Source organism: Myotis nattereri (genome assembly GCF_964212035.1).
Source record: "Myotis nattereri genome assembly, chromosome: 2".
NCBI classification, from domain to species: Eukaryota; Metazoa; Chordata; class Mammalia; order Chiroptera; family Vespertilionidae; genus Myotis; species Myotis nattereri.
The window spans coordinates 199,584,695-199,607,298 of record NC_138076.1 but is presented as its reverse complement, the minus strand read 5'-3'; the positions used below and the strand labels follow the sequence as shown (position 1 = coordinate 199,607,298).

Here is a 22,604-nt window from a genome sequence, read left to right as displayed (position 1 = left end):
AATCATAAGATTTTTCTCATTCGTTGCTATTCAGCTATTACTTGTGTCATTTTCGTGTCCTGTTCTTTGTTACGAACTTTGTATCTTATCAATTTTTCCCACCCATTCTTTTTCACTTTCAGCTTAAAATTGAATTATACATGTTCTTTTGGCTGAGTCAGAGGGTGCAGTCACATAACTATGGCTAGAATTAAGCTGACTTGCTTGCTACAATACACCATAAAATTTAAATTTAATTGATGTTAAGATATCTAAATAACATTGATATAATACATTGGTCTAATATAAATTTAATTTCAGAGAACTTCATCTACAATAAATTTGTCACCAGGAGAAGTGGAAGAAGAAGATGATGATGAAAACACTTGTGGGCCCTCAGGACTCTGGGAAGCGTTGACTCCTTGCAATGGATGTAGGAACCTTGGCTTCCCTATTCTTGCACAGGTAACAGCTTGCTTTTCTTAAGGTACAATAAAACATAAAAACGGTTGCCTATGTTTTTAAGTAAATCCTTTTTCCCCCTCTGGAAATCCAGTTAGTATCTTGTTCGCTTTGTAATTTTTCTTCAGTTAAGGTCAGTAATATATTTATATAACTTGCTATACATATATGCATATGCAAACACATATTTTACATAATTTTATGTGGTTGTTTTATTTTGGTCATGATGCTAGTTCCAGAAAAATGGAGTTACTCAATTTTAATATTTATGATCCAGAAATATTTATTAAAAAATGCTCTTTTGAAATTAAATCATAATTTGTATTAAAATAATAATAAAATGATTTACAAAGAAACATACTAGGGCTCTATAAGAGCATAGTGATTTTTCTCTTAGCACAATGGAACATTGTAGAATAATGTGTGGCATTATTAGTACAACCCCAAAATGAGAGGTGAACACTAAAACATTGACTATAATTTTGAACCCATTTTGCTCTTCATTAAGTCAATTTTAATTCGATTGTATCACCTTCAAATTCCTATTGTCTACTATGGACTACAAGCCCTTAGGGGAGTTTCAGAAAAAATAAAATAAGCCAAACAGAGTGAAGAAATTGGAAACCACAATGAAATATTTCTACACAAAAATGAAAAAGCATGTTATTAAAAAAACCCAAAAAACAGTGTAATAGCAAAGGTACGTCTGTGTACCGACATAAAGCATGGGGAGAAAAATAGTGCAGGACAGGAAATGATCCAGTAATTGTCCAGAATAGTGTTATATCTCAAAACTATTCTTTCCTATTTTGTAACAAATATGAAGCAATTGTATCTAAGGAACCATAACATTTTTCATGTCAATGGACAATTTGGTGATACCCGCTCAAATTCCAATATTAATTTGTTGTGGAAAACTAAATAGGATAATCAAATCAACATATTGTACTTAAAGAATCTCTTCACCTTAATATGAACTGTTATAGGACTTGAAGACAATTTATCCTAACTATTACATAATTATTGTCAATATGTGCTGGGCTGTGAGTTCCATAAAAGTAAGGAGCATGTATTGCTCACCATCCAAGGTCTAATCCCATCATAGTCCCTGGTATATTGTCAGAATTAAGTAACAAATGTGTATATTCTAGGGTTTCATTTCTTCACTTAGGGTTTTTACATCCAAATGCCCACCATCACTATTTGGTCACTGTTGTCCACATCAATCACTTCTCTTTTGTATGAAGTCACTCTCAAACATCGGTGCATACTTGAATGTAGTATACTCCTCCTTGTACAACTGCCGCTGCAGTTTCCCCACGGGGGTATTAAACATGCCCAACTGCGAGCCTCTTTAGGGTGTGTGATACAGAAACATGGTTGGCTGTCCATGGCTCTCTTTGGAGACGGCTCCTCCACACCTCCTTATCACAGCTCCCAGAGCGTCCTGTTGCCCACTCTTTGTAGCAGGTGGGCTAGCGGTGGTCTTCTGCAGGTGTTTTTGTCTCTGAGTGACTGAGGACAGGGTGGGGGCGCTGATTACTGACTTCGCAGGCTTCGAGATGATCGCTCCTGCACCAGACTGTGCCCTGTGGGGGTCTGCAGATCTCCGGTCCTCGCACATGTCAGGGTGCGTAGAAGTCCAGGTGTGAGGCATTGCTGTTCACTCGGTGAGGACTTCCTTTTAAGCCAGACACACTGGTTCGTTAAAAACCTCTGCTCTTTGATTTAGCAACCTCAACTGCCAATCCCTCTGTTCCTCTTTTCTGGAAACCAAATTCTCCACCTACGCCCAAACTACCCCGAGGGTGTGCTCTTAACTCTCCTGCCCCTTGTGACTTGTGCCCATCACATACCCTTTTCTCTCTGGTGCCCTGCAGCCCCTCCCTTATCGCAGGGACACTGTCCTTTGGACCTCACTCTGCCATTCTGCCCCCCACAGCTCAGCAGACCACCCCCTCTCACCAGAGCCCCTCTAAGAATCTTAATAAATACTGGAAAATTGCTCTCAATAAGCGTTAGGCAAATTTCTGTTAGGTCTGAGTTTAAAATATCTATAGTCTCTCAGCCAGCACTTCTAATTGTAGACAATTAGAATTAATTGTAGAATTTACCTTAAGGAGGGAATTGGGCAAGTTGGTAAACAGGTTAGCACAGGATGTTTTTCAAGGTGTATTGTATCAAAAAGGACAATAACCAAGAATAATATCTTACAATAGGGATTTGTTAAATTATGGAGCATTCTATGATATAATATTCTATATCCATTAAAATGATTATATTGTTTTGCATTTATTGAAATGAAAAGATACCCCTGACTTTTAAAGGAGCAGAGTGAACATATTTCAAACTAGCATTATATGCATGGTCCAATTTATGTAAAATTATCTCTGTGTGTGTGTGTGTGTGTGTGTGTGTGTGTGTTTGGGTTTGAAAGTATGTTCAGTGAAATGTTTAAGTGCTTATCTGGATGTAGTGATTTTGATTTTCTTTTTTCTACTTTCTATTTTTATTAGGATAATTATTTCTGTTAACAGGGAAAATAAAGCTGTTTTTATAAGCAATGTCTAATTTTTACAGCCATGATAATTTTTATATTTTGACACACCCTTAAATTGCTGATGAGATTTTTTAACCTTTTCCCTAAACAGCTTCACTCTGACTATACAGTGAAAAGATCCTCAAACATTAAGCTACTAGAGGCTCGGTGCATGAAAATTCATGCACTGGAGGAGGGTCCCTCAGCCTGGCCTGCCCCTCTCATAGTCTGGGAGCCCTCAGGGGCGGTAGCTGACCCGGTGATCAGGGAAAGGCAATGCCCCATCACATCTCTGCTGCTGCCACTGCTTGCAGCGTAAGCCTTGGCCGGCCCTGGTTACCTGAGCCTTGGTCTGGCCCTGGGTGGCTGGGCAGCCAACATCTGAGGTTTGCCTGTGCCTCGGGCCGGCCCTGGGGGCCTGGGGGGCTGAGGGGACTGTGGGACTCTGGAGGCAGGCACACAGAGCGGCTGGGCTCGCCTAGGGGCAGGCCCGGCTTTGCCGCGCACCTGCCGCCCCGGCGGAGCTGAGGGGGCTGGGTGCCGCCATCTTGTGGCTGTGGGCACCGCCATCTTTGAGGGCATGGCAGTCAATTAGAATATTCCCTCCTTATTGGCTGTGGGCGCCACCATCTTTGTGACAGCGTGAGGGTCAATTAGCATATTCCCTCTTTATTAGATAGGATGCTCTAGTCTTCACCAATTATCAGATTGTATATAAAAATGGTCTGAGGAATTTTGTCAACTATTTTAAATATTGTCAGTTTAATAAGATTAAAATATCTTTTTTGGCACAACAATATACCCAACACGTACACATATACATATATAAAGCAAAGGTTTTTAAATTAAATCTATTGGGATAATATTGGTCAATAAAATTATCATCTGTTTATTGCATTGTGTATTCACCACCCAAAATAAATTCTTCCATCACCATGTATTTGACCCCCTTTACCATTTACTGCCTCCCTCCCACCCTGTGGCCTTCTGGTAACCACCATAATGGTGTCCTTGTTTGTGAGTTTTTATTTGTTTGTCTTGCTTGTTCATTTGTTATTTTCAGTTTTATATCCCACGTATAAGTGAAATCACATGGGTCTTGACTTTTTCTGTCTGACTCCTGTTGCTTAGCATAATATTCTCAAGATTTCTCCATGTTGTCACAAATGAAAGTATTTCATTTTTTCTTATGGCTGAGTAATATTTCATGTATACATGTACCACATCTTCTTTAACATCTTCATTGTGTACATGTACCACATCTATTGAAGGACACTTTGGTTGTTTCCACATGTTGGCCACCATGAATAATTATGCAATGAACATAGGGATATATAGTATACTAGAGGCCTGGTGCACGAAATTTGTGCACTCGCACAGGAGAGGGGGTCCCTCAACCTGGCCTGTGCCCTCTCGCAGTCTTGGAACCCTCAGGGGATGTCCAACTGATGGCTTAGGCCCGCTCCCCTCTGGGAGTAGGCCTAAGCTGGCAGTCCGACATTCTTAGCACTCCTGCGGAAGCGGGAGAGGCTCCCGCCACCGCTGCTGTGTTCGCCAGCCATGAGCCTGGCTTCTGGCTGCGTGGACTCCCCCTGTGGGAGTGCACTGACCACCAGGGGGAAGCTCCTGCGTTGAGCATCTGCCCCCTAGTGGTCAGTGTGCTTCATAGCAACTGGTCATTTTGCCATTGGGCCGAAACTGGCTCTGACATCCCCCGAGGGGTCCTGGATTGCGAGAGGGCACAGGGTAGGCCGAGGGACCCCACTGGTGCACAATCGAAGCTGGGGAGGAACACGGGAGGTTGGCCAGCTGGGGAGGGGCCGCGGGAGGGCTCCAGGGCATGTCTGACCTGACTCGTTCAGTCTTGATCGGCTGGACCCTAGCAGCAAGCTAACCTACCGGTCAGAGGTCTGCCCCCTGGTGGTCAGTGCATGTCATAGTGAGCAGCCTTAGCATATCATTAACATATTATGGTTTGATTGGTTGAACGGCCAACTGGACGACCGGGCACTTAGCGTATTAGGCTTTTATTATATAGGATTTTATTTTAAAGCGTAGCATGTCTCTATTTAGAAGATCAAGAGGTCTTTCTTTTGTTTCTCAGTAGGTGGCGCTAAAGCATAAGTCTTTTTTGTTTCTCTTGCGTTGATCTGGTTTCTCAGATCTCTTCAGGGGCAGTGAAAAATGCTCTATTCCCCGGGGAGGTGAATATCTCTTCGGTAACCAAGTCACTTTAGGACACCAACCCCATGGAGAGATGTGGTGGGTGATTGGATGCTGAGCCCAAGAAATCCTAGTGCTGCCCCCACCAGACACTGCTGGCAGTGCAGCGCCATGGGTGGGGACAGAGTGAGCTGGGAGAGGCCAGCTGGGTGTCTTTGTGGCTTTGTTCTCCTCCCAGTAATGGCGACTGCCAGACCTCAGCTGCCTCACCACTTATCTCCATCCCTGACGCTGGGATTAGCTGCAGCATGTTTCTGCTTCTCCAGTTCTCCAGGCTGCAGGTCCTCGGTGCTACAGCTTCTTCTGGGGCCCTCTGCTAGCCGTGAGAGGGTGAGGAGAAGTGCCAGGCCCCATGGCTTTGTTTTTTTGCCTGACAGTGGCAGCCACCAGACAACCGCAGCCTCACCTCCATCATGTACTCCATCTCCCTGTTCTCCCCAAGCCTTTCTTTCCATCTCCACCCCATCATTGGCCTCAGCCCAGCACATATAGACTACTCAAGGCAGGATTGCTCCCTGTATCTGTCTGTTCCTCAGGGATTCTTCCCCTCTCTAAAGACTCACAGTGAGCTCTGCGCTGTGTCTGTGGCACCCATCTCTGCTCCTCTCCCTTGCCCTCCCCGGTTCATTCTGATTTGCCCACCTTCAGATGTTTTGATGTCCACAGCTCAGCTATGTTGGTGTGTCGAGCAGAGAATCCTTTCTTGAGTTATAGCTGTTCAATTTGTTGCAACTTCAAGGGGGAGAGACCAGGGAAACTCATGCTGCCTTCTTCTGATAGCCCAAAGTTATAGTTTTTAAGTCTTTAGTTTGTTCTATACATCAAAAAGGACATTTTTCTTCCTTTCAGATTAAAATATCTGGTATTTATGGTAATGTATTTTTCCTTTATTTATTGAAAGGCCTATTTACATATCAGTATCAGTTCTCACTGGCTTGTTCAAAGTCCTTATATCAAGTGGTTCTGGTGTGTGTTGTTTTGAAAGAAGTAGGTAGCATTGGGCACAGTATAATTTGGGTGCTATTTAAAAATTAAAATGAAGATATATCCGTTTGCTTTAAAGCACTTATATGCCATGCACTTTTATTACCAGATATTTATCTTAGGTTTCCATTAAAGCACTGAGTTAATTGCCTTGTATCCAGAGAAACCAGAAACTATTCTGCTTGTAGGGTCCACAGACTTTCAGAATTTTTTCCAATCTAGTCATTAGACAGACAGTAGAACCTCTGTTATTTGGTCTGATAACCATCATGTGTAGTATTCTGGCAAGTATGTCTCTAGTTTCATAAATCTGATGACGTTTTTCTGAAATTCCTCTTGCTATTTAGAAAACTACCTTATTTGTATTTGTCTCAATACTTAAGAAGCTCAGGTGGTGAAATAAAAACCGACCTGAGGTTAAGAAATTCTTTTTATGTAACTGCAGCACCTTTCTGTACGCTTGCTCTTAGAACAGATTTCCATACAGCTTCTCATTAGATATTCTTAAACTAAATTTATGTTCCCCCTCCTCTATGTTAGAGTTTATGTCATTGGGTAAATCATTTAACCTCCTTAGGCCTTATTTTCATCATCCTTGAAATTGAGATGCTCCTTTAGGTATCTTTCAACTCCAGAATAGTTATGATTTCGTAATAGGGGTTTGAATACTCCAAACAATAATTATGAGTCAAGGAATTACTCAGATATCGACAGCTTTGGGAATTGTGATTCAACACATAGTCTTATTTTGTTGCTGATTTTCTTCTTGCTGAAACTTTTAAAAGAACCAACATTTGAAATGTGGAAATGACACAAATAGTAGCTTAGTAAGCTGGGAGTTTAGTGGGGGCAGTGCTTGAAACTATATAATTGAATATGAGTTACATATTTTATTTATTTTTTAATAAAATTTAAAAACATTTTTATTCATTTCATAGAGGAAGAGGGAGAAAAAGATAGAAACAGCAATGATGAGAGAAAATCATTGATCGGCTGCCTCCTGCATGCCCCACAATCAGGATCGAGCCCATAACCTGGGCATGTGCCCTGACCAGGAATTGAACCATGATTCATAGGTCGATGTTCAACCACTGAGCCAGGCATGGGTTACATATTTTAAACAGAATTTAGTTGATTATGAACATGGCTGTGGTAGGCGGATTAATCCTCCCAAAACGTGTCCACATCTTCATGTTTACAACCTGCGAATAGGTGACCTTTCATGGCAAAGGGATTTTACAGACGTGATGAAGGTAAGGATCCTGCAATGGAGAGACATCCTGGATTATCCAGATGGACCCAATGTGGTCATTATGGCCCTCCTGAGAGACAAGCAGGAGGGTCAGAGTCAGAGAAGGAGATGTGCTGATGAAGCAGAGTTGGAAGTGATGTGGTCATGAATCAAGGACTAGGGATGGAGTTCCCTGAAAAACAGGAAATGGCTCCTTCCCTACGACCTCCTGAAGGAACCAGCCCTGCCAACACCTTGATGTTAGCCCAGTGAAAATAATTTTGAGCTTTCAACATGCAGAACTGTAAGAGAATAAATAAATAAAGCTATTAAGTATGTGGTCATTTGTTACAGCAGCTCTGGGAAACTAATGCAGATTTTGGTACCAGGAAGTGAGATGCTGCTGTAACAGATACATTCAAATGTGGAAGTGGCTTTGTAATTGTGCAGTGTGGAGAGGCCGGAAGAGTTCTGAGTAGCATGGGAGAATAAGACTAGACTGCTTGGGACAGAAATATGAATCTTAAAGGTCCTGCCAGCGAGGGCTCAGAAGGCAGTGCCAGGTAGAGAAAACCTATTTTGTCTTAGAGAATCCCTAAATGGTCATAAATAGAATGTTTTTAAAAACATGGATATTAAAGGCACTACTGGTAAGGCTTAAAAAGTGAGGAAAATGGTAGAGAACCTTTATTATGTTAGAGCAGCGATTTTCACCCCCCCCCCCTTTTTTAATCTCATGGCACACATAAACTAATTACTAAAATTCTGTGACACACGAAAAAAGGTTTCTTTCTTCTTCTTTTTTTTTTTTTTTGCCAATCTGACAAAAAAAAATCCACAGTATAATTTTGATTTACACTGGATGGCTGTTGTTGTGTTGGCTATTGTCATTTTTTTACTTGAAAAGGAATAAAAGGGAAAAGAGGTCAGTGCCCCTGACTAAATAGTCAGGTTGTGAAAGTTCTTAATTGCTGTCTTAAAGAATAGCTAAATCATCATAAAGAGAATGTTGGTAGACATGAATGTTAAAGATACTTCTGGTAAGGACTGAAAATTAAATGAGGAACATGTTATTGAAAACTGGAGGAGCCAAACCGGTTTGGCTGAGTGGATAGAGTGTCGGCCTGCGGACTGAAAGGTCCCAAGTTCGATTCTGGTCAAGGGCATGTGCCTTGGTTGTGGGCACATCCCCAGTGGAAGGTGTGCAGGAGGCAGCTGGTCGATGTTTCTCTCTCATCGATGTTTCTAACTCTCTATTCCTCTCCCTTCCTCTCTGTAAAAAAGTCAATAAAATATATTTAAAAAATTGAAAAAAAAAGAAAACTGGAGGAAAGGAAATACTTGCTATATAGTAGCAGAAGCCTAGCAGAATTGTGTTCTGTAGTTATGTGGAAAGCAGAACTAGTAAGTGATGAACATGGATATTTGGCTCAGGAGATTTCCGAGCAAAATATTGAAGGTGCGGCCTTGTTCTTCTTGTTGGCTATAGCAAAATGTGAGAGGAAAGAGATAAATTGAATGAAGAATTTTTGAGCAAAAAGGGACCAGGACTTGATGACTTGGGACTTTCTCAACCTATCCAGATTGAAAAAAGATGCTAAAATTTGTAGATTAACTGTCAAGAAAGTGTGTTTTGGAGAAGAGTAAAGTGTGGCTGGATAACTTTTTTTTTAGTTCCTCAGTAGCATCAAAATATCAGATTATTCACTCACACAGAAAACTCTTTAAAGAGATTAGGTATGTGTCTCATAGATCTCATAATTCATTTTAGCACAATTTAGGGATGGGATTAACCAGGCAAGATCTATGGAGGAGTCTCTAGTTTACTGGAATACATTTCTGTGACATACGTGGGAGACCCACAAGGTTTTTGAATTTAGTATATCAGTAGAGATACTGCCTGCTTGGACTGGAAGGAACAGGAAAAACACAAAATAAAAGAGGCTGTTAGATTCCTAAAGGAATGGATTGTTGCAGAAAAGAAATAGTCTTGTAAAACTATTCAACTGTAAATATATATATTAACCTTTATGAAACAGGAAGTAAGACTCAGAGGATAGAGCTAAGGACACAGAAGATGGAGCTGAGAATTACAAAGGATTATTCCTAGGCCTGAAACCTAATGGGATTTTCCCAGTTAATTTTCTAAATTCCTTGTGGTTGTTGAGTCCCCTTTTCTCTTTTATTTCTCTGTCTTTGAACGAGAGTATCTATAATTGTTATCCTAAGCTTACCTTTGTGCCGGGAGTCAGTCCATCCTTGCTGTTTCAAAGGACCTGGCATATATGGCATACTGTTCTTAAAATGTTTGCTCACCTTGGCACTATGTGTTTTAACCAAGGTCTCCTCTCTGAGAAAGGTTGTTTCCCCAGTTAGTGATTTTCCCCTGAAGTTAGGGAGGGAATAAAACCCCTCAACTAAGTGCCAGGTGGGTAATTAATCACTTTAACTACGAAAAATCATGCTTAAGCTACATAATCTTTACTCCCTGGAATGGAGATAAGAAATGCCCTAACCTTTGTAATAGAGATTGATAGGATTGAATCAACTGGTATAAATACAGATGTAACAAGACAGCAAGACACAGAACTTAGAAGACAGAATCAAGAGAGACAGAACTTAGAAGACAGAACCAGGAGGCACAGAACCTACACAGAACGTTCTCTAGAGACAGAAGAACTTCGCTGGAGAGAACATGGCAAAAGATCCTGGACAGAAACTGGAGACAGAACCTAGAGACAGAACCTAGCGAGAGAACATGGCAAAAGATCCTGGACTGAACCTGACTACAGAAATTGGCAAGAGAACCTGACTAGAACCTGGTGACTGAACCTGGCTGGAGAACCTGGAGAACCTAGCAAGAGAACATGGACAGAACCTGGCTGGAGAACCTAGCGAGGGAACATGGCTACAGAACCTGGCTGGAGAACCTGGAGAACCTAGCAAGAGACCATGGACACAGAACCTGGCTGGAGATCCTAACCAGAACTTCGCTGGAGATCCAGACCAGAACTTGGCTGGAGATCCTGGCTAGAGATCCTGGCTAGGCTGCTGATCAACTGAACGCTGTCTCTGTGTCATTCCTTCTTCGCTGACTCCATCCACACCTTTGGGGACCCCTGGACCTGCTGGGGTTGGACCCCAGCACCTTTGTGTTTAGGGAGAAAATAATTTGTTTTCTAATTTCAAATATTCACAGATGAAAAGGGATTTTATCTCAGGATATCCTAGAGTTTCACCCATACCTGATTTAGCTGACGAGATTTTGGACTTTGGAGCTGATGAAATCTAAATGAGAATTTGAGTTTAAGTTGATGTTGTAATCTCAATATCCTCAACACTGGGGGATGTTGAGATAGGGTGAATAGATTTTACATGTGGATGGATGTGAATCTTTGGGGAACAGAGAATGGACCATGAGGGACAGAATAAGGCCTCCCTCCCTACCTCCCTCCCTCTTTCCTTCCCTCTCTCCTTCACTCCTGTCCTCCCTCCTTCTCTCCCTCCCTCCATAAATATCTAGTGTTTTAGTATCTGAACCTGTGAATATGTGGTAAAAGGGACTTTGCAGATGTGATCAAGATATGGATATTGAAATGGGGAGATTTTCCTGGATTTTATAGGTGAACACAATATAATCATCAGGGTCCTTAGAATAATGGAAAGTGATATGATGAGGAAAGTAGAGAAGAATATAAAAATGTTATAATGCTAGCTCTGAAGATGGAAGGAGCTATGAGCCAAGGAATGCAGGAGGTGTCTTGAAATTGGAAAAGGCAGGACACAGTTTCTCTCCTAGAGCCTCAAGAAGTAACCAGTGCTCACACCTCGATTTTAGCCCTGTGAACCTCCTTTCGGACTTCTGATCTCATAACTGTCAGAGAATAAATTATTGTGTTTAATTACTGAGTTAATGGTGATTCGTTACAGTGGCTAAAGGAAATGAATTAATGCAATGGCTATGGAAATTAGGTCAGTAGACATTTCATCTATTGCATACTTGTTCAAGGAGCAGATGCCTGTTGCTGTATCTAGGCAGATGTAGACATTTATAAAAGAATGTATTTTTGCTTTACTCTCAAGCATTCATTTTGATCTAGGTTTTTATGCAGTCATTTTTATAACTTTTAAAACAACAACTAAAACTTTATCATTGGAAAGACTCCATTTCATGTATTTTAGGGAAGTATTTATACTAATAAAAACCTAGGTGGTCCCCGCGCCCTCATGCGATGCTCTCACGTCATCACAAGATGGCTGCCACAAGATGGCCGCCCTCACATCATCACAAGATGGCCAGCAGGGGAGGGCAGTTGTGGGCTATCAGGCCGGCAGGGGAGGTCAGTTGGGGGCAACGAGGCCTGCAAGGGAGGGCATTTGGGGGTGACCAGGCCAGCAGGGGAGTGCAGTCGGGGGCGAAGGACAACCCCCCCCCCCCGTGCACAAATTTCATGCACTGGGCCTCTAGTTATGATAATAATAATGTTAATAGTGATATCTAGCAATTTTTGAGTCCCCAGCATATGCCACGCACAGTGATAGGTACTTTGCAGTTTTATCTCCCTTTAATTTCACCACAATCCTATGAAATATTTTCACTTGCCCTTGAGAAAATTGAGTTTGAAGAGATTAATTTGCTCAGGTTTGCTTATAATTATTGATCCAAAACTCATGTGACTACTTTTCTATGAAATAAAAAACAACTTTTTTTGAAGAATGCCCTCTTTCTCACAGTAAGTAAACTTGTGTACTATCTACTGACCAATATTCTTCACTGTGGCATTTCTCTGTTAAAGAGGATAGCCCCCCACTAGAGATCGAGCCCGCAACCTGGGCATGTGCCCTTGACTGGAATCGAACCTGGGACCCTTCAGTCCGCAGGCCTATGCTCTATCTATACACTGAGCCAAACTAGATAGAGCTGAAATCACTTTTGTCAAGGGTGTATTCAGTTTTATTTTGCACTTCCAGGGTAGTTGAGCCACTGAATATATTATTTATCTTACAGGTTAAAAAAAAAAAGGATGGTTTGATAAGAATCTTAGTTCATTTAGAATCCCTCTACCTTTTCCTATTTTATGCATTCACCCACTCATCTGTACCACAAGAATTTATTGACTATTTGTTATGTGTAGGATTTAGCACAGAAAACAATATAAACATTCATCATACCCTCATTTTTCTTATAATATTGTGCCAGGTATTGTGAATGATATAAAATAAGGATTCTATATGGATTTTGCTCTGATGAGCAGTACAGTTTACTTGAAGTAATTGTCCCGACTGCTATTTATTTTCTGTACAACCTTGGAAGAGAAATTTATCCTCTGCTTCCTATTTTTTAAAAAGAGGAGACTAGATCCTATTTATAGGATTGTTATGAAGATCTTACAATATAAATGCAAGTTCCTATATAAATTCCTTGTTATACCAATGCAAATTGATCTTTTTTTTCCTGTTAGGGTTTGTTGGACTCTGGAAATTTTGGTAGTATTCATATGTTAAAGAGTACTACGTATAGTGCAAACCAACCTCATATAGGTGCATTAAATTACATGTAATGTTTATTTGTGTGTGCTTAGAAGGTCTGCAAATGTATATACTACACTGTTAATAATTGTTATATCTAAGGCATAATTTTCCAGGGAATTCATTTCCTACTTATTTGCATATTGTTTGAATTATTTAAAACAAGATTTTATTTTGAGATACATATTTTATATTATATAAAAACAATAAATGCCATGAGTTGTAAAAAATCATGATGACTCATTATGTAGCTATGAGTTTAATTAGTTCCTTATCAGATATATGATTTGTGAATATTTTATCCCAATCTGTAGGTTGTCTTCTCATGCTGTTGATTGTGTCCTTTGATGCACAGAAAGTTTTTGACTCCTCACAATTTATCTATTTTTATACTTGTTGCTTGTGCTTTTGGTAAGAAATCATTATCAAATCAAATGTCATGAAAATTTCCCCATATGTTTTATTTTAAGACTTTTTTAAAGGGTTAGACCTTATCTATTGAACTTTAATAGAACGATGTCAAATTTACAAATCAACTAGGAGAAAATTGTCATTTTTACATGTTGAATCTTCTCAGTCAGGAGCATAATATAAATTTCTATGTTTTCAAGTTTCTTTTTATGTTGGTAAGTAGTTAAATGTAATTTAAAATACACAAATATCTACATTTGTTGTGTGTTTTTTTTCTGATTATTTCACAATATTTGTTTCTATTGTGAATAGATACTTTTTCAATTGTATTTTCTTACTGGTTGTTGCTGGTAGATAGGAAAGTTGTTGACTTTTGAATATGTTCCCTATACTTTGTTATCTTATGAATTACATTGTGTTTTATAAAAATGCTCCAGTTGAATTTTTAGTTAGGCAGTTATATCATCTGGAGATGCTAGTAATCATGTCTCTGACTTTTCAATATTCATAATCATTTGATTTTTATCTCTTAATCAATTGGTTGTATCTTACATTACAGTGGAATATTGGTAGTGTGGACTCAGCAATCTTAAAACTGGAGACCTCCCTACATATTTAAATAGTGTCTCTAACATTGCTCTTAAGGTCTCTTCTATCTCTGTTCTTATACATGGGTTTTTGATTTTAGAACATAAATTTTGGAATCTCAATATTTATTCTGTATCACTCTATATTTAGCTCCTATGATAACAAAACCATTTAACATTATTAGTAATTTGTCACTTAAATTATATTAGTTTTCTTGTTATATGACTAAGCATTTTTACATTAAAGCAATGCTTTATAGTTATCTACAAATCTTTGATACCTATCACAGCACCTGCTTTATAGCAAGCAATCAATAAATATTGAATGTGTCACACCCCAGAGTGAATCTCAAGTTTATCACATCTCTAAATAACACATGTCTCTGAGATTCTTGGTTCATCAACTTTATTTATTTAAAAATTATGTTTTGTTTACACTTTACATTCAGTATTATTTTGTATTAGTTTCAGGTGTACATCACAGTGGTTAGACAATCCTTACAAAGTGGTCCCACCCGTATTTCAAATACCCACCTGGCATTGTACATAGGTGTATCTTATTTCTCTGAGATTTAAGTATTTAATTTACTCACAGTATACTTATATCCCTTCTCTCCTCCTCTAAATGGGGTTATTTTTTAAATTGATTTTTAGAGAAAGAGGAAGGGAGAGGAAAAGAGAGAGAAACATTGATGTAAGAGCACAACATCCATTGGCTGCCTCCTACATGCCCCCTACCGGGGAAGGATCCATGTGCCCTCACTGAGGATAGAACCAGCACCCTTTCAGTGCATGGACTATGCCTAACCAACTGAGCCACACTGGCCAGGGCAAAATGTGGTTATTTTTTATGATAAATTTTACTGGTTAGCTTGGTGGCTTTAAATAATATTATAATTAACTTTAAATCACATTTTTATGTTATTTCATTGAATTTAAACAGTGTCTCTTGACTTCCTATTTTTAAAAATGAAGATATTAGCTCCTATGCTCTTTCTTTCATTTTTCATCCCCCTCTTTACCTGCTGTCTTCTTCTTATTTTTTGTTTGTTTGTTTGTTTTTACCGACTGTCTTTTTTTTAAGCTACACTTCTACTTACACACTGTCAAGCTAGTAGACATCTATGTTCTGTCCTGAGACATTGGCTAAGTTCTCCATGTTTTGTTCATAGGCTGACACTGCAAAATATGATCAGTGAGTCACATTTACATATTTATGTTTATAGATGGCATGCTGATATTATTATTTTCCTATCAAGACCCTAAGCTAATTTGAAGGAGAATGTATCTAGAATTAAAATGAAATAGCTTCTATTTTTTTGCACTCCATTAATTGCTTAATATCTTACCAGCATGTACTTTTCTTCATATTTGGCTTGCAATATTGGTTAGATTAACCTCATAGGCTCTGTAGCTGTCCTGTTAATCATTGTTTTTTGGCTCTGTACTTTTCTCCGAAGCCTCATGGTTTAGATTTCCCATGCCATGAAGGCAAAGTCATGTAACTCATGTTCTAGAAACACTCTAGAGAAGAAGAGCTTCTTAGATCCTAATTTTCTTTTTATTTCAGCTTACATTATATTTTATCCTAGAACGTTTTTTAATTGTTTAAATTATCACATATGTCTCCTTTTCCCCCAATTGACCCCCCACCCCCGCCACTCCCACTCCTCAGGACAAGATCCCACGGTCCCAATGTCTGTATCCATTGGTTTTGCTAATATGCCTGCATACAAGTCCTTTGGTTGATCTCTTACCTGCCCTCCCCTACCTTCTCTCTGAGGTTGGACAGTCTGTTCAGTGTTTCTTTGTCTCTGGATCTGTATTTGTTCATCAGTATGTGTTGTTCATTATATCCCACATATGAGTGAGACCATGTGATATTTATCTATCTCTGACTGTCTTATTTTGCTTAGCATAATGCTCTCCAGTTCCATCCATGCTGTTGCACATGGTAAGAATTCCTTCTTTTCTACAGTGGCATAGTATTCCATTATGTAGGTGTACCACAGTTTTTTAATCCATTCGTCTGCTGATGGGCACTTAGGCTGTTTCTGAATCTTAGCTATGGTAAATTGTGCTGCTATGAACATAAGGGTGCATATATCCTTTCTGATAGGTGTTTCTGTTTTCTTGGGATATATTCCTAGAAGTGGGATTACTGGGTCAAATGGGAGTTCCATTTTCTCCTTTTAATTTAAGCAGCTCTGCAAGCTGAGATGCATAAGCAACCATTTGTGGTACTAGACGTGTGAGCTGAGAGCAGAGCAGGGATGACCAAATGGTTGCCATCAATGGGAGGGGTACTCAAATTATAATAATAATATCATTTTATAGAATTTGTTAAAACCCTAAAGATTCTTTGTTTAATACAAATACTCAGATCCTAAGTCCTTCCCTTTTCTAGATTATATATATACATTTTATTATGCCATTATATGGATATACCATATGTACTAGTATACTTAGGAGGGATATGTTTCCAGGATACTGCTAAAAGATAAGCATGTGGGAACACACCACCATAATATTTACGTAGTATAAAAACCAGGAAAGTGTGTTGACATGAGGGAGACTGTAACCCTGCTTATAAATTCTTCCATCTCTCTTCCTAATGTGGGCATTAATGGAGATAATACATTTAAAAGTACATGGGTGGATTGATATCCTTGTTTTGTTTCTCTCATTCTAATGAAACTGCTTGTTTAACATTTTTAAAAAAATATATATTTTATTGATTTTTTTACATAGAGGAAGGGAGAGGGATAGAGAGTTAGAAACATCGATGAGAGAGAAACATCGATCAGCAGCCACTGGGGATGTGGCTGCAACCAAGGTACATGCCCTTGACCGGAATTGAACCTGGGACCCTTCAGTCCGCATTCCAACTCTCTATCCACTGAGCCAAACCGGCTATGGCATTGTTTAGCATTTTAATGAAGATTTTCAACCTAACAACTTTCTAGTCAGATTTTTGTTTGTTTGCGTTTTTCATTGATTTCTTTTCCTTGTACAATTTTCCGTTATCATATCCTCATTAAGTTTCTAAATTCTTCCTTACCATCTATTGAGTTTCTCTTCTCCGCCCCCTCCCCCACCCCCCGATATCTCAATACTAAAATTATCTATTTCTCTGCTTCAGTCTCTACCCTTTGCTTTCTGGGCTTGCTGGAAAAATCTTTCATTATTGTTCTCATGATTGGATCCTTGTTCCTAGCTTCATTTCTTGTTCTCACTTTCTTTCTTGGCTATCCTTGAGTATCATTAAGTAGCCTCTCAAGGAAGAGCTTTTATAGTTCATGAGTGATGGAAACTTTTATTTTTCTCTCATATTTGATTGCCAGTTTGATTTCTAGGTTAAACTTTATTTTTGCCTCAAAGTTAGAAAGTTTTGAACAACTTCCTTTACTGTCTATTGCTATTATTCCTGTGCTTATGGCTTGTTCTTTTCTCTCTCTCGATGCTTATAAAGGTCTGATTTTTACATTTTTGGTGTTCTAAAATTTTATGTCTAGTTGTGGGGTTTTAAAAATGTATCCCAGTGCATGTAAATTTTCCCTTTTAATATTAAAATTATATCTTTCAGCTCTGGGAAAATACTTTTCTACTTAAAAAAAATATTTCTTCCTTTCATTCTCATTCTTTTCTTTTTAGAGTATCTATTAATTAGATGTTAAAGCCCCTACATTAATTGTTTTCATATTTTGATTTCCCTCATATCTTTGTTTTTTTTCTCCAATTTATTTTTTCAATACTTTCCTGATTTGTATGTTTTAGCAATCAGCTTTACTTTCTAAGAGTTTATTTTTTATTTTTTATTCTCTGATTGTGTCTTTCTCAAAGCACCCTGTTCTGTACTTTCTGAGTGGATAGCTACTTGTAAGAAGTATTGTAAGATTTCTTGCCTTCTCCCTTCCTCTCTGAAATAAATAAAAATATATATTAAAAAAAGTATTGTAAGACTCTATTTCAAATCTCATAAAACGAGTCACAGTGCAGAAAAGGATGCTTTCATGCCTACCAGAGAAAGGGAAGACATAAATGAAGTTAAGAGGATTCTGGTCATTAGCCTGTAAAGGAAGTAACTCTTTGACTGTGTTAAAGGTGACAAGTGCATGACCACAGAATATGGGTAGGATATATACTGCAAGATATGAGTTGTTAGTGATGTGCAGGTTGTGCTCATTTTATCAGAATCCTAATTCATAAACGTGGTGTTTGAGAGCTGTCTGCAGTCTGACTCCTGTTACTCTGTCCTCTGTCTGTCATACTTAAACTAGAGGGATTGCCAAGAACGGGAACACACTTCAGCTTTCCAGATTTTGGGCGTTACCATGAGTCCTTTCCAGTACCCGAAATGCCCTACCTTATTTCAGCATCTATGAACCCACCCATTCATAGCAGGCACACAACAAATATTTCTTCTCTAACCTTTCAAACCAAGGAGACATATGGAGTCTATTTACATAGTGGTAAAGGGAATACGTGAGAGAATAATATTTTCTCTTGAAGTTCTTTTTTAAGGAAAAATGATTATAACTGAAAGAATAATAATTCCCTGCGTTGAATATGTTCTAGGAAGGCATGCTTGATGCCTCTATGGAACCTGTCACCAGGAACCTATTAGATGAGAAAACTATGGTGCAGAGAAGTCTGTTAACTTGTGTATGGTGACAGTTACGAAGTAGCAGAGGTGAATATTCCAACACCGGTCTATTTGGACCTAATGCCTAGAGCCCCTCGTGTTTTTCTCTTTATCATTCAATCATGCCTCCTAAGAAAAGAATGTTGTTCACATTCACATCTTCTGTTGTTTCTTCAACAATAGTGTAGAAATAGGTTGACCAGCCCCCTCTCTCTTGGAAAAAAGGGTACCTGATTATGTCAGAAACATATGCTAAATGTTAATGGATCATTATTTCTATTAGATAGAGAATTAATGAAGGTTTCCAATTATTTTAGTGTCTCCAGCAAATTTCATTGTGGCTTATTCTGAGTTTAATCTTAGCTACAATTCGGAATAGACTATATTTACATTTAGAAATACATTTCATATTTACCTATTTTTCTCTTTGATATTTTAATTGAATAGTTATCCTGCCCTGACTGGTATTTCATTGTTTAGCTGTTGAATATCTGCTGCTTCCATTTTTAAATGTGGTTCCTTTTCATACACTATAGAAGTACAGCTAAGATTTTTAAAAAAATGAATATAGCTTGATATACTTGAAAGTCGGGTATACCTAATTTTAATCTTAGCTTTGCAACTTACTAGATATATGCCTTTGGTCAATCAAATAACCTACCTATACTATTTCATCAATTGTAAAAGAGGGAACTTATACATACCTTGTAGGGAGATATAAAAATTAGAGAATGTAATTAAAGTACGTAGAACAATGCCAAACCCATAGTCACTTCTCAATAAATGGTAGCCTTTATTTATTTCTTTTGCTTCTTTTTAAAAGCAGACACCATTATCCAGTTAAGAAGTCATCCAGTCTCTGCTTAAATATCACCAGGGATGAAAGCATGTTCTGTAAAGTCCCAGCTCTAACAAATACAAGCTGTGGGACCTCAGAAATAAATCACTTTGACTCTTTGTAAAATGAGGATGATAACAGTACTTACTTCCTAGGGTTGTAGAGAGGAATAAATGATATATACTGTTTATATTATGTTTATAATAGTGTCTAGCACTCAGTAAATGCTCAATAAATGTTCACTAGCAGTAGAATACTTCCTAAAAATACTACATTTTGTCACCTGCTGTATTTTTTTCCACAGCAAAAGTTGTTTCAGTTTTTCCTTATGTGTGTTGATTAATTATAATGAAGCATACAGTGCATGGTGAATTAATTTTTAACTTGGTTTAATGAGGCTACCGTCTTTAGTTAGCAACCCACGTTAGCTGCCCACCAGCCACCTACCCTCATAAACCTTTAAATAAATATTTGCTGAACGAATTGGCTATGGCAGGGGTCTGCAAACTCTCTCTTATAAAGTGTCAGATAGTAAATATTTTAGGTTTGATACCATATGGTCTCTGTTGCAATTACTCAGCATAGCATGAATGCAGCCATAGACAATATGAGAAGGAGTGGGCATGGCTGTGTTCTTATAAATCCTTATTTATGAAAATAGTCATCAGCTTGGATTGTTGCTGAAGTTTATTGACCTCAGGTCTACAGAGTAAGAAAATTAGATCCCCAGTACTTAGAATGAAAGCCACATCAATGTGAGTGTAATTGAAAATATTTTCAAATGGGAAAATGTTTTATCCTGTACAGAAAAATTGGAGGTTGGAGAAAAGGCAAAAATGCATTTTTCATATATAACAAGACTCCAGAGTGTCGGTTTTTAAACTTTTAAGCTCAAAGCACAATTTCACAGAAATCATTTTGGATGTTCAGCTCAAACACATTTCTAAGCAACCGAAACCAGATTAGAGTTCATACAGTGCCACTCAGGATTTGAAAAAACTAAATTCTAAATGAGATGAATACGCTCTGTGGTATGTGAGGTGGGTACTTCTTCCAAATGTTAGTGTGCAACTAGTTGGTGCAAAGCTATTAATTCTGTAGGATTGAAGGCCCAACTCAAATGCCACTTTCTTCCCAAAGCCTTATTCAGTCCTCCCCTGTCAGAAACAATCTCTTTTCTCTTAATAGCCAAATAACTTATTTTTGACATCTGTGGATTTTTCCCTGATGTTATAGTTATGTAGTTATGTAATATCTTTTCTTTGCTCTTGTAAGGTATCCGAGGACAATGTCTGTGTCTGACAAATGTTTATGTTCTCTACACAGCCTGCTTATGCCTTGTACGCAGGAGGCACTCTGGCTAGGCTTGTTGATTTATGAATTTTTCTTTCACTCTTATCACAGGAAGCAAGCTGGAATGGCGTAAAAAGCCTTTTCTTTGGCAATCTAAGTTCAAATTCCGACTTGCTCACAAAATACTTAACCTGTGAATCAGCCTCAGTTTCTTCATCTATAGAATGAGGATAATTCCAACATTGAATTGTTTTCTGAGGATTAAATGAGTTGACATATGTCAAGTGCCTAACAGAAAACCTAACACATAAAACAGTAGCCTTCATTATACCTAAAGGATGTATTCAACTTTCTGTTTCACCCACTATGTGATGGGATTGTTTTTAAAATGACTAATAGCCTGGCCAGTGTGGCTCAGTTGGTTGAGCATCATCCCATATACCAGGTTGCAGGCTTGATCCCCAGTAGGGAGCCTGCAGCAGGCAGCTAATTAATGTTTCTCTGCCAGGAATGTTTCTATCTCTCCTCCCTTCCTTTCTCTAAAAAAAAGAACAAAATCAATAAAAAATTTAAAAAAAGACTAATTAGTAGCCCATTCATATGTAAATGTCAACAATATGAAAAAGGCCACTAACATCTCCTTGAGTATGAATTAGTGAAATGTTTTATATATATATATATATATATATATATATATATATATATATATGGCAGTATATATTAAATTTTTATTGTTTAAAGTATTACATATGTTTCCTTTTTTCCCCTATTGACCTCTCCCTGGCCACCCCCATCCCCCAGTACATGCCCTCATCCCCCTGTTGTTTGTGTCCATTGGTTATGCTTACATGCATGCATACAAGTCCTTTGGTTGATCTCTTACCCTCCCCCCTCCCCATGCTGTCCCTCTGAAGTTTGACAGTCTGTTTGATGCTTCTCTGTCTCTGGATCTATTTTTGTTCACAGTTTATGTTGTTCATTATATTCCACAAATGAGTGAGATCATGTGATATTTATCTTTCTCTGACTGGCTTATTTTGCTTAGCATAATGCTCCCCAGGTCCATCCATGCTGTTGCAAATGGTAAGAATTCCTTTTTTGCCACATCATAGTATTCCATTGTGTAGATGTACCACAGTTTTTTAATCCACTCATCTACTGATGGGCATTTAGGCTGTTTCCAAATCTTAGCTATGATAAATTGTGCTGCTATGAACATAGGGGTGCATATATCCTTTCTAATTGGTGTTTCTAGTTTCTTGGGATATATTCCTAAAAGTGGGATCACTGGGTCAAATGGGAGTTCTATTTTTAGTTTTTTGAGGAAACTCCATTCTGTTTTCCATAGTGGCTGCACCAGTCTGCATTCCCACCAGCAGTGCACAAGGATTCCTTTTTCTCCACATCCTCGCCAGCACTTGTCATTTGTTGATTTGTTGATGATATCCATTCTGACAGATGTGAGATGGTACCGCAATGTCGTTTTGATTTGCATCTCCCAGATGATTAGTGACTTTGAGCATGTTTTCATGTCTCTTGGCCTTCCTTATGTCCTCTTTCAAAAGTATCTAATTAGGTCCATTGCCTATTTTTTGATTGGGTTGTTTATCTTCCTTTTGTTAAGTTGTATGAGTTCCCTGTAAATGTTGGAGATTAAACCCTTATCGGTGATAACTTTCGCAAATATGTTTTCCCATGCAGTGGGCTTTCTTGTTTTGTTGATGGTTTCTTTTACTGTACAGAAGCTTTTTATTTTGATGTAGTCCCATTTGTTTATTTTCTCTTTAGTTTCCATAGGAGCTGTATCAGTGAAGAAATTGCTTCAGCATATGTCTGAGATTTTGCTACCTGTGGATTCCTCTAGTATTTTTATGGTTTCCCAT

General features: G+C 38.5%; 1 protein-coding gene across 8 annotated transcripts in view; it reads left to right on the top strand.

Moving 5' to 3' along the window:
* ANKS1B (ankyrin repeat and sterile alpha motif domain containing 1B) overlaps positions 1-22,604 on the top strand; it is an 812,878-nt gene that overhangs the window by 178,986 nt on the left and 611,288 nt on the right. For all 8 annotated transcript variants that reach the window (XM_081080965.1, XM_081080961.1, XM_081080962.1 and 5 more), the window contains exon 9: positions 301-444. In XM_081080965.1, the coding sequence (XP_080937091.1) occupies positions 301-444 (144 nt within the window). The remainder of the gene's footprint in view (positions 1-300; positions 445-22,604) is intronic.